At 30.7% G+C, this 13307-nt stretch overlaps 1 protein-coding gene across 1 annotated transcript; it reads left to right on the top strand.

The window, feature by feature from the left end:
* Positions 1-4323: 4323 nt before the first annotated feature.
* On the top strand, positions 4324-9277 carry LOC129909550 (THAP domain-containing protein 6-like). Its single transcript, XM_055986623.1, has 2 exons — positions 4324-4958; positions 9126-9277. Exons 1-2 carry the CDS (start codon positions 4763-4765, stop codon positions 9275-9277), a joined length of 348 nt encoding a protein of 115 aa, XP_055842598.1. The 5' UTR covers positions 4324-4762.
* Positions 9278-13307: the final 4030 nt, after the last annotated feature.

The following is a 13307-nucleotide window of genomic DNA, read 5'->3' as shown; positions in this document are numbered from 1 at the left end:
CGAATTTTAACGCCCTTAGGCTATTAACATCCACAAAAAAATGGCGAAACAAATGGTGGCGAATAATTCGCGTCATTTGGAGTGCCTGTTAATTTAAAAAATGCCCAAAAAAAGAAAAAAAAAAACAACAAATTCCTTACAATTTAAGGTAACAGATCTCTTATACTAAGGATTTGCTTATCTTTAATACAAAAGTCTTCAAAACCCAAAACAATCCACAAAACTGCAGACGGAATAACCAACTGCCAAAATAAACTAAAAGCGAAATGAACCTTGGCGAAACAACTCATTGGACTTGTAATGAAAATGCGAAATAAATAAAAATCAAGAAGACACAAGGCGAAGTTATAGTTGGGCGAAGTGATCGAAATACGAAGTAAACGAAAACTCAAATAAAGGATGGCGAACTAGTAAAAAAAAATTGTGTCAAAAGCGAAATAACAGAAATCGAGGTAAAAAAGGCGAAACAATAGGCACCCCACTAAACATATACCAACGTACCTACTACATGTTTTACCATTTTTTTCGGATCTTATACAAATCAGCCTTATTGCCTGTTTTCACTACAGCTTAAATGAGATAATTTCATTCAGAATTTCAAATCCCATTGGAAATCATTTCATTTGTCATTCGAAATGAGATAATTGCGAAATTATCTCATTTAGACTCAAGTGAAAACAGGATATTATTAACATATCGTTTTACCCTCATTGCGGTTGTAAAATATTAATTAATAAAATTGGTTAAAGTTAAATTCAGTATTAAATTTAATATTTTTTATAAAACTTTTGGTCATTAAGAAAATTATAGTAAAATTGATAAATATTTATCAATTATCAATTGAAACTTGACAACCATAACAAGGGTTGCTACGAACTTTCCAATGTGCTATGTTTCCGTATAATAAATAATATGTTTTGTTACTATTTTGTGTAATAAAGTCCAAATTCATGAACTTTTTTCATATAAATGAAAAAAAAATTGGTTTGTTTTATAAAACCTCCTGGCAATGCGGTTTTGCAACAAAAGCGGCAGATGTCAGATGATATAATGGTCCAAAGTTTCTGACAAAACCGATAATCATTTAAAATGTACTTAAATTTAAATAAAAGAGATTTTAAAATATGCAAATATTATTGATTAATAACTTGAAATCTTCCTCTGCAATTAACATTTCCAAAAAAAAAGAACAAAATGATACCTACAAATTTAATAACTTTAATTAACTAAATTAATAAACTTACCTTTCCCCCATCAATCCCTTATTTTATCTGATGGAAAAAATTCTCATTATTTCGCTTATAATTTAATCCACCCAAAGTTATACGAAAACATCTGAGCCAAATACGATGAATCAATCTCAAATTACATCAGGGATAAAAATATACCCTCCAGAAATTACCGAAACATATAATTGCAAGTTCTAAAAAGATACCGAGGGAAGAAATCTGTGTTCGATAAATAAATGTATATGTTCATTCAACTGTGTAGGTATGTAGACTTTAAGTATATATGTAGATATGTATGTATACATTAAAGTTGTATACCAAGCAAGTAAGTAACACAAAACTCGGCAGATTGAATGAATAAAAATCAGCTCCCTCTTTGTAGGCATACTTTCTGTGTAGATTCCTCGGTATCTCGGAATTAATTTTGTTTATGTAAATCTGGATCATAAGGGTAGATAAAAGTAGGGAAAGCAATAAAAACCTTAAGCTCTAACCAAATTTAAACCTGAAAATTATTAGGGTACCGAATTTTAAGCTTAGCGATAATTTCATTTCTGATTGCTTTTATAATTATTAATATTTGTCTACCCTAAAATCTCCAAGTTGATTTCTATATTTCCCCATTTGATTGCCAAAAATAAACGAAATAGAACTTTAAATTAATTCTGATTAAATTTCCTTTAATAACTTTTCTTATAGCCAATACCTACATTTAAAGACCAAAATCTTTATAGGTGCTATATAGATTTTACTATATCTGGATGATAAAAACTTTTATGTTCATTTTGAAGTATAAAACTTTTGCCAAGAGCATCAGCCTTGTGTGCTGCCAAATTCGCACAAAAAGACCCGCCCCATTCCATTTTAGTCACTCGAATAACCCGGAATATGTTCAGTTGCCAGGCCAAAATTGACTATTCCAACTTCAGATACAGTGGGTGTTATATTTCATTTCTGTATCTATATCTATCCATGTACAATCTACTTCCTCTACCTCCGTACCTATATTTAAGCATACACAAAGCGACACAGCAGCCAAGAGCTCTCGGGAATAAAGGAGAAATCTACACGAACAAAATACAAACCGGAATATCGATCCAATGCTAAAGTGAGATTGCTCTTGCCAGTTCGTACTTTTATATCGTTCATGTTTTCCACATCTGGGGGGTACCTATAGTATATAGTAGTATGGCATGCATTATACAAAAGTTACCCAAAGGGAACCTTTTGTAGATACTTTACATAAAAGTTCAAGCTACGAGTCATAATTGCGGCAAAGTTTACGATATTACTTTGGGTGCTGTAGAATCAGTAGAATTGCTTCTAGGTGCTTCCATTTTAACTTTGTGTTATTATTTGGCATTTACATATGTACATTGTCAGCAGCTGTTAAACAACTTCTGCCTTCTAGTATTCATTACCCTATTCTATTTAAAACGACTAACGAGTAGGTACATCATTTTTATAATGATGAATTCAAAATCCACATTCAGCTTATAGATACCTACCTATGTAGAAAATAATGATCTCATATCGCTGAAACTAGGCATAAGCACCTCCAAAGTGGCGCAGAATAAAATAATGGGAATGAACCACCACCGCACCGCACTATCAGAAAAAAAATCTCTACACAAGTTAAATTTCGAGGCGAAATGCGCGTGACTGAAATTTATAATTTAAATTCAGCTTTGCTAGTATTTGGTCATTGAAAGTTGGATTTCGATGCGCCATCATGGTTACCACTAGAAGAAATGTTTTTCTTTTCTATAGAAGATGAAAGATTACAATTTTGAAAAAATGTCAATTGATAAAATTGACGTACCTATTTGTTTCTTAGTTAGTAATATGTGATATGATAACTGATAAGTAATTAATAAGCGACAAGTAATAAATTGCAAATAAATAATGAGAATTATAAATAATAAAATAGAGAAATATTACTTTAACACAATTTTAATAGGAATATAACACCTTTTCGCACAGCACCGGCATTTTTATCGTTTTTTTTTTTTTTTTTTTTCTTTTGCACCAATTTTTGCAATTTTTCCACCGAAACAGTTTTTAAAGCACACGAAAGTGATTCTATAGACTTTCACTATTTAAAACTGAAAACTCATCAACATACATACATTACAAAACATATATTATTTAATTTTAAAATATTCAATTTTTTCTGGTGATATAATTCACATCCGGTTTAGACAAAAATACTAAAAATGCATTGAAAATCAATTGCAATCACGAATTCTGTTGCGCTCCCATTAGACAATTTAAAGATTTTTATAAGTACTGGGACTTCAAAATCAACAGGGTAAATCAGAACTGATATACATATTTCAGACGACCTGTCATCTCTATAAATGCTTAAAATAAACCTTCTCGATGAAAAACAAATATCACACTCAAAGAACATGGGTCAACAGTTCAACAATATATACCGAAAGCTGTCTTGAAAAAAGCTTACTGCGCTTCCACCGCATCCATCCACTGACTCGGAATAGAAATTAACTCAGCCAAAAAAATAGAGATGGCGGTCATAAGCAACCAGGCTTGATGACCCAATTAGCGCAGAATGCCAATAATATCTAGAGGCTAGGGAACTTTTGGATGAGGATTTGATATCGACCAACGATGAGACAACATAAAGCCCTACTTTTGACATTAATCTAGTCTTAGGAAGGAGCTAATAACAAGCAAAGAAAAGTACCTATTCTTACCAAACGCCATCGAAAATATCATATCCATAAAGAGAGACACAGAAGGAGAAAAAAGTACTGCAACAGTATGCTGTCCAGTAAAAAAAAAAAATAAGTTCAAAAACTAAAACGCGACTACATAGCCTATAACCAGCGGGCAAGCAAGACGCTTCCTACAATACCTCATTTGTCAAATTATGATAAGAACTTTAGAAGTTATCATGGAACAAATAACCATACATACATATGTACATGCGTGCATCTCTGTCTGTCAACTACAAATCCTTTATACCAGTCATTCAACCAAAACCAATGCAATAAGAAATCAACAAAACTTGGTACAGATATTTACAAACATGGTAACCATGTTCATAAGCACTGCAGTTTTCGCCTTGCATCTGTTGCCGCATGACACAACAACACTCAGCACTTTAGCAGACTCAGAATAATGTAGACATTATACTAAAACAACACACAAAAAAAAATACGGTTTTTGGAGAGTTTCGGTTTAGTAAAGTTTTTCATTTCCGACACAATAAACCATACATAACAGCCCTCAGTGTATGCCAGTCGTCTTTTGCTTCATTCTGAATTTCTGAACACTGCTGTTCGTTGATTTTTGGTTGTTTAAAAAGTTACGTTTACGGAGTAATTGTGCGCATTTTAATTCTTCCACAGTTTTCAGAGAGTGATTTATTCAAGAGTCGGTTATCTCTTGTTGTTGTCTTGTTCATTCGGAGTAGGGTAAAAGAGGGTGGATTTTAATTCGAATTTCGTATCATCAAAACAAAATAATTCTCAATTCATACACATAGATACAATTTGTTGTTATTCGTGATGGGGTTTTGTATTGTTCGCGGGTGTAAATCGCGATCAGACAGCAATAATCGTGGAACAAAATTTCATGTTATGCCAAGGATTGCTGAAATAAGAGAGAAATGGATTGCGGCTATTGGACGTTCGACAATACCGAAAAGTGGAAGTGTGTGCAGTAAGCATTTTTTACCAGAAGATTACCAGATGTCACGCTCAGGTAGAAAATATTTTTTTTCTATTTCTATTTTGGTTTTTTATTCAAGGGAGATTAAGAAAGAAATAATCTTACATGAATGTAAAGTAAGATTATTGATTCGGAAAGGTGTTGTGTATTGTTTGGTCCTTCTTATTTCGAATGCAGGTGTTCTTTAATTTTTTGTTTGATATTATTATCTAATAAAAAGATTGTTTAAATGTGAAGGTTTATTGCAGCTGCACCGAAATAACAACTGGATTAATTTTGATGAAACTGATAAGAACCAACAAGAATTTAAGGTTTTTGAATTTTGCCGACACTGAGAATGAATTTCAATATGGCTCCTTAAAGTATGCTACATTTTTCTTTTTTTTTTTTAAATCTTTTTTTAGTTTTTGTTTTAACAAGGATGTTTTGAAATAATGTAACCAAAAAATTAACAACTTTCGAAATTCGAATCTAAAGGTGACAATTGCCATTAAGATTTATTTAACATTAAATAAAAATAAATAACTTAAAAATAATAAAAAAAGAAATTAAAACAAATTAAAGAATTGTTATTTTATGTATGTATGTATGTATGTACAGTGGCGACAAACTAAATAGCACATGTACCCTAAAATTTCTAAAATGAAAGTTTTTCGCACTTTTTTAACTTAAAAGAGCTGTTTTATTAATGAGGAAGTAAGAACACAGATATATTTGATTTATTAAAAAAGAAATTAAGTACATTGAATTCTTTAACAAAAAATAACAACAAAATCATTAATATAGCTCAAGTTTTTTAGGTCAAAATAAATAGCACACTTCCTAAAAACAAAACCAAATTAACAAAAATTTTAACACAGTTAAAAGAAAATAACTAGTATTTGGTTGGGTAACCCTTATTATTTATCACAGCATAAAACCAGCGGTTAATAGACGTAACAAGACTCCGAAATCGTTCAAAAGGTACTGAGTGGTCCATAATACCCTCTATCCGATGAAACGGCCCCACACCATGCCAAGAAAAACATCCCCAAACAAGAATACTAGCCCCACCATCCTTAGCTCTGCCCCACGCGGGGAATTTCTGTATGGGGCATTTGGAAATGCCCCCTATGGGGCATAAGAGGCATTTCCAAACACCCCATACGGAAATTCCCCGCGTGGGGCAGTTGAAATGTGACCCGCAGTATAAATTATAGACTGTTAAGGATGGTGGGGCTAGTATTCTTGTTTGGGGATGTTTTTCTTGGCATGGTGTGGGGCCGTTTCATCGGATAGAGGGTATTATGGACCACCTTAAGTACAAGGAAATCCTAAGGGACACTATTCTACCCTTTACTGAGAAGAAAATGCCTTTAAAGTGGACATTTCTACAGGATAACGATCCAAAACATAAGACTAAGTCTGTGAAACAATTGCTATCCGTCCAAAAAATCGGTGTTATGCAATTGCCAAGCCAGTCCCCAGATCTGAATCCTATTGAGGACTTGTAGAGTGACGTGGGAAAAGCGATTAACAGGTCTGATACCTCAAATTTGGACAAACTTTGGCAGGAATTTCGACGAGCTTGGGACTCAGTACCTTTTGAACGATTTCGGAGTCTTGTTACGTCTATTAACCGCTGGTTTTATGCTGTGATAAATAATAAGGGTTACCCAACCAAATACTAGTTATTTTCTTTTAATTGTGTTAAAATTTTTGTTAATTTGGTTTTGTTTTTAGGAAGTGTGCTATTTATTTTGACCTAAAAAACTTGAGCTATATTAATGATTTTGTTGTTATTTTTTGTTAAAGAATTCAATGTACTTAATTTCATTTTTAATAAATCAAATATATCTGTGTTCTTACTTCCTCATTAATAAAACAGCTCTTTTAAGTTAAAAAAGTGCGAAAAACTTTCATTTTAGAAATTTTAGGGTACATGTGCTATTTATTTTGTCGCCACTGTATGTATGTAGACGTAATAATAAAGCGCCCCTGAAGAGGAGAAACGTCGGAACAAAAATTTATGTTTTAATTTTTTATTTACATAAACAAACCAAATTTACCAAAAAAGCCCAATTAAACTACTTAAATAATAAAAACAGAAGATTTTTTTTCTTCAAAATGTTAACTAAAAGAATGATTGAGAATGACAATGGACAGAGGAGGCATCTCTGTTGATAGTTTAAGTTAAACAAAACCCTTTGTTATAATTTGTTTTCGGCTTTCGTATCAAGGGCCTAAACCAAAGCCAGAATATTTCCAATAATTTTTAAGTTCCTACATATGCTTCCTATCACCGTAGAACTTGATAATGATCCTCAGATTGCAATGCTTGGAAAAAATACAATAAAATAAAAAAGTTGAAATTTAAGGGGCGTATTTTAGACCATATTCATTCAATTACTATTCGTATATTGAAAATGTTGATTGAATACATTCTAATCATCGGCACACAATCAGTAAGAACAAACTTTTTTAATAATAGCAGGACTATTTTTATTTTATCAAAGGCCACTGTTGTGTCAAACACAAGTTCTTGTGCAACTTTGAATTCACTTTAATTGACAGAAACTCCTCTTACTTCTGTATGAAAGAAAGAAATCCAAAATTTTTTGTGATGTTTAAGGCTAGAGAGTAGTTTCAGAAGGATATTAAAACCACAAAAGCCGGTAAATAACTGACATACTGTCAAACAACAAAAAAAATTTTTTTTAAATTAATTTGTACCTCCTTTCGTTCCGATTACGAATTATTTAGTATGTTTACATTTCATTACACTCCCAAAGTAAGGATTTAGAAGCAAAAAAAAATTTCTGTTCGTTCCTTTAAAAGGTCTAAAAGAAAAAAAAAATTAGTAAATAAAAACACTAGAATTTTTGCAATGGCTGAAGTTTTAGATTTTTGGGGGTTCCTATGTATATTGAAAGACAAAATATGCCGTTTTCCTATGTTCAATAAGCCATTCAAAGTGTGGTGGGAGGAAGGGGAAAATATGAACAGGGGTGGATGTGGACATTGACGTTTATAGTCCACTGGTTGAACATTTTGCATCACAATTCCATATCAAAATGTTCAACAGTGCACTTAAAATATCGTCCACATCTGCCCCTTTTCACCTTAACTTTTCTAAAAAATTAATTAGTCCGTCTTTTCAATAAAAGTATTATTTTAAGGCATAAGTATAACCTACTGCAGTGCTCCACATTACCCAAACTTACACTTTTATGCATTTGCATATTTAAATATAAAAGTATAAGCAATGCATAGAAGAAACTGTAATTTGGAAAGCCTTGTGGAATAAATGCAGATTAATAGATCTTCTTATTCAAGATTTAAAATATGTGTACACTGAGGGAAAAAACGCAACGTAAAATGTAATAATTTTCAAAATGCCCAAATAAAAATTACGCATACACCACAGTGTACCTACTGAAAATTACAAAGTCCCTAAAATCCCCAAAAATAACTTTTTTCAGAAATTCAAATTTCTGTCGTTTGTCCGAACTACGTTTAGAAGATAGATATTTAAAAAAAAAAAAACAAAATTTGTACTGAAATATTCAAAGTCCCATAAAATCCTCAAAAATTCAAATTTCTGTCGTTTGTCCACTTCGAGTTCTTTACGTATACCAGAAATCATTGAAGGTATAACCTTTGATTTTTAAGGTTTTTTTTTTCAAATTAAGTGAAGTTTTTAGAACCTAGTGTTGAAAGTTGATTTAGAGCCAAAATGTTTGGAAACATTTTTTTTTTTTTGGGGGATTTTATGGGACTTGGAATTTTTCAGTACAAAATTTGTTTTTTTTTTTATTTTTGAAGAAAAAGTAATTTTTTGATAATTTTGAAAATTTGTTTTTTTGAAAATGAATATTGAAGAACAATAAAATTTATATAAATCAAGCTATATCCAAAATTTTAGAATTTCACTCTCAAATTTCTTTTATTAAAACGAAAACCAATTTCTAAAGGACATAAGATGTTTTCTGTCCTAAAATGAACATTGTTTTGTTTTTTCCCCTTTTCTAATAGGCAATATTTTATTTAGAGCTCTTTTTTTAAGACGGTGTACATGAGAAATCGCATTGGTATAACAGTTTCCTTCTTAAAATTATGCATTTCAAAAAGAATGAGTTCTAAATCAAAAATTGTATTATAATTTAATATTACTAGTGTTAAGATTTATAATCTCAATACTCAAATTTGTGTTTTTTTCAGGTTGCTCTGAAAGTCTTTTGAAAACTGCAATTCCTTCTCTAAACTTAATACCAACATTCGATATTGAAGATGGAAATGAAGATCAGTTTTTCGAGGATGATGCACATGATAATGATGATGCTGGGTTAGACGATTATGTGAGTACGATTTAACTAATTTTCTAATTTACTTAAATAAGTAAATAAATGTTTTTGTTTTATGAGAAAATGGAAATTTTCTAATTATTTTAATAAATAAATAGTTGAAATAATTAACAAAACATTACAACATTATTTATCATTACCTATGTATAAAACTATAAGTATTATTTAAATAGGTGTAACCTGTTTGCATTTATTTTTGAAGCACAGAAAAAAACATCAAGTGTGATAAATAACACTTAGTCTGTAAATTTTAATTTTATTCAAGGGTTTCGAAAAAAAAAATATTCAAAGCATTCATTTACTTGACCTACATTGAGCACTTCTACATCTTCATGCAATTAAAAGCAAATGCTTGCAAGCGACTGCTTTGCAATTCAAAAAATATAATTTACTATGACTGAAGCAAATTTTGTATGACTGTACAAATACGTGTTTTATTCAAGAAAAAAAAAAAAAACAAAGTTATGTAAATATAGAAATTGAAATAGTAATTTTGAGAAGGCATTTAGAAGTTAGCATCTTAAAATTGTACTCTATAAAAACAAAAACTTAATTTTTTTAAAACCATAACATCTTATTTAAAACCATATATGCACATATCTAAATACAGATGCAGTGTTTATTAATTAAAAATGATGACCCAACTTTTTAAATATGAGTCTAGAACGAAAAATTACTATCTGAATCCGAGATCCGTTTCCGTATAGGTGCTTTGTGGAAAGTTCAAAAACACCACCGGAACTTCCCCTTAAGCCAATAAATCAAATGCCAACTTAAAATATTTCCTATAGAATGATTTATAAAAAATACTTTCTAAAAGTTATGCCCGCATCACTGAAATTAACAGATAACAATGTAGCAGTTGCAGACAACTTTAATAGGACAAAAATTCACGTTAGTAGCTCTTGTAATTAATTCAAATAACAAGTTTTTCAAGACTATTAATTAAGTCGAAGTTGTAGCAGTGGTATGCTGAAGACTGCTCAAGCAAATATTTACAATAATTATTTTAATTGAAGAAAAAAAAATTCTTTTTAAAATAAATACATTATAGAAAAAAATCCTAACAAAAAACAAATAAAAATAGAAGGTTGTTATTACAAAAATAGATTTCTGAAGATTTACGAGAACAAATAAAACCTCCTTACGATATGGACCTGCAGATCGGAACACAAAAATTATTTTTCCTGATCCTTGCCAGTTTTAGCCGTTTAACTTAACCTCCACGTCTGAAAAGTTTTCCAGAATTGGTCATCACATCAGCTTTATAAAATGAAGTTAGTTTAAAAATTAAAGCCAAAAATTCCGTTGGATACCACGGTTGTGATCTTATTGACATAGATTAAAAAGATTAATTGCCTTAACCATGAAATCAGTAATGAATTTTCAACTAGAGTATTTGATAAAAAAAATGGTTGAAAAGTGTACCTCGCATTTTTAATGCTTCCTAAGTAAAAAAAAAATTGATTTGAATTTCTACGTGGCTCAAGGGATTGAGTCCATTTTCAACCCCGGAACAGCACTTCCTTGTGAAACTTCGACCACAATGCATATAATTCTAATAGTCAGAAAACGCTCAACTAGTTGTTTAGCAAAGGAAACAGTTTTCTAAGCGGATACAAATTTCGAAAAAAAAAATGTTACGCATACGCCACAGTGACTGATTAAGTTCAAGCGAATTTCGCCTTGATTGGCTGTTCCTTTTTGAAAAAAAAAATAATAAATTAGTTGATAAAGAAAAATATCAGACTAATAACAGGTGATCCAGTTAAATAAGGGTTTAACCTCGGAATGAATGTTAGTAGAAATTTTTTTTGTTCAATATCTTCCTTTTGCCATTCTATAACATATCTCAAAAGTCTAGAAAAGTCTCATGTCCGCTTGTCGCGATTTCAAGGTCAAATCGCGAAATGGAGATTTTCAAAATTAGCAAAAATAGGCTATGGTATTATATACACATATGATACATGATTTCAAGGTATTTTTTAATTTTGATTCCAAAAATTCTAAAATTAAGACAATCTGACGTCTCTGGAAAAAGTTATACCTGTTTTTCATCTGTCAACTCATATTATTATAACAGTTGCAAACTTACTGCCGAAAAACCCTTAAAAGTTATGGTAGATGAACCAAATTTAGCATGAAGATTTTAGAATCCATCATTCTTAAAAATCAAAACAATCCCTTACAAAAAATACATATACCTACGAAATAATGGTATTTTTTGATGGAGGGGCAAATTTTAGGATATGCACTTAAGAAGATTCTTGTTCATCTTAGGAATAAGTGCAAATAGGCTAATTTTTTCATTTTAATCTTTGTTTGGATATTCTTTAACTACCCTCAAAAATCTAAAAAAAATCTCATGTCCGCAAGTCCTAATTTTCTTGGTTTGAAAATAAGGTGCAGATTTTAAAAAATTAATAAGAAAAGTTTAAATTTTTATATGTATACCAACATAAGCGACATGATTTAAAGGTATTTTTTAACACTAATTCCAACAAAACTCACAAACTAGTCAACCTGACCATCCCTGAAAAGTAATGCACCTTATTCATGTTGATCTGACACAAATATCTGAAGTGTAGTTTTCCAATTTTTTAAAATCTATTCTAATCTAAAATCTTCATGCTAAATTTGGTTCATCTACCATAACTTTTAAGGGTTTTTCGGCAGTAAGTTTGCAACTGTTATAATAATATGAGTTGACAGATGAAAAACAGGTATAACTTTTTCCAGAGACGTCAGATTGTCTTAATTTTAGAATTTTTGGAATCAAAATTAAAAAATACCTTGAAATCATGTATCATATGTGTATATAATACCATAGCCTATTTTTGCTAATTTTGAAAATCTCCATTTCGCGATTTGACCTTGAAATCGGACATGAGATTTTTCTAGACTTTTGAGATATGTTATAGAATGGCAAAAGGAAGATATTGAGCAAAAAAAATTTCTACTAACATTCATTCCGAGATTTACCCCTTTTTTCTCCTTATTTTACTGTATTAAGGATATTTTCATCAAAACAGACGAGAAAATTGTAGAGTATCGAAATTAAAACTATGAGAAAAAAAAATTGCTATAATCACCCATTAAACATGTATACTTCTTCTTTCAAAACCGCTATAGTTGTAATATTTATGCTTTTAAAGCTTGAACTGTAAACATTTAACTGATAAAAATCAATTTGATATAGTTTTATTCGTATATTGTCGCGTCTAAATACTAACAAACCTGATATACTTGCTGACTTTTAACTTTGAACCGATGATAATTGCTAAATACTGATACTAATTAAAATAGGAACGAACCGAAAAAATTTAATTTGCTACATATATGCGTGGATTTTACATATCAGTGAAGCTGTTAAAATTTAATTGCTACACATATTGATTAATAAGACATCCTATTCTCGAAAAAATGGTACTATGAGCATGACTGTAGAAATTGTTAAAGTTGCTGCTGCGACAGGAAATGAAGCAACTTGTGGTGCTCAAAATGTTCAAGGGAGCTGAAAGATTTATGCTAAGACCAGGATCTATATGACGCATCGTGTCGGTAAACTATTAAAAGGGATGACAGATTCATCTTGTGTTATATTGGCAACTTTTTCAAATAATCAAAAAACAGCTGTTTGTTGCGCGTGATGGCAGCTCAGAAAGAGGTTACTACAGAAAATTATCACACCTACGATATTCTGTAGGATCATATCGTTCTTATTACTGGATTAATGGAAGAAGATTTTATATTAATCCACGACTGCTCGAAGAGTTCCTAAGAGACCTGCAAAAAAAACCTGACTTGAATTCTATTTATATAAAATATCACAAAGTCTAACAAAATCTTTAAAAATTTATTTGAACATTGTGATATTGATTTTTCATAACTCCCAACATTATATTTCCCAAAAACTGAAACATTGCACTAACTGCTTTAACACTTCATAAAAAACTTATCCTGCATTTCCTTTTCTGGAATTTAAAGCACTAGAACCTTAAACCATTAAAGTAAGATCGGGTAATGTGGACCATTTTTT

The sequence above is a fragment of the Episyrphus balteatus genome, chromosome 2 (genome assembly GCF_945859705.1).
Source record: "Episyrphus balteatus chromosome 2, idEpiBalt1.1, whole genome shotgun sequence".
Classification (NCBI taxonomy): domain Eukaryota; kingdom Metazoa; phylum Arthropoda; class Insecta; order Diptera; family Syrphidae; genus Episyrphus; species Episyrphus balteatus.
Note: the sequence above shows the minus strand (reverse complement) of the source record. Positions and strands in the feature narration are given on the sequence as shown.

What these genes read in the sequence shown, in the direction of transcription:
- LOC129909550 (XM_055986623.1), top strand. Translation starts at nt 4,763, where the DNA reads ATGGGGTTTTGTATTGTTCGCGGGTGTAAATCGCGATCAGACAGCAAT. An exon ending in TTACCAGATGTCACGCTCAG is followed by an intron (nt 4,959 to 9,125) that starts GTAGAAAATATT and finishes TGTTTTTTTCAG; the next exon opens with GTTGCTCTGAAAGTCTTTTG.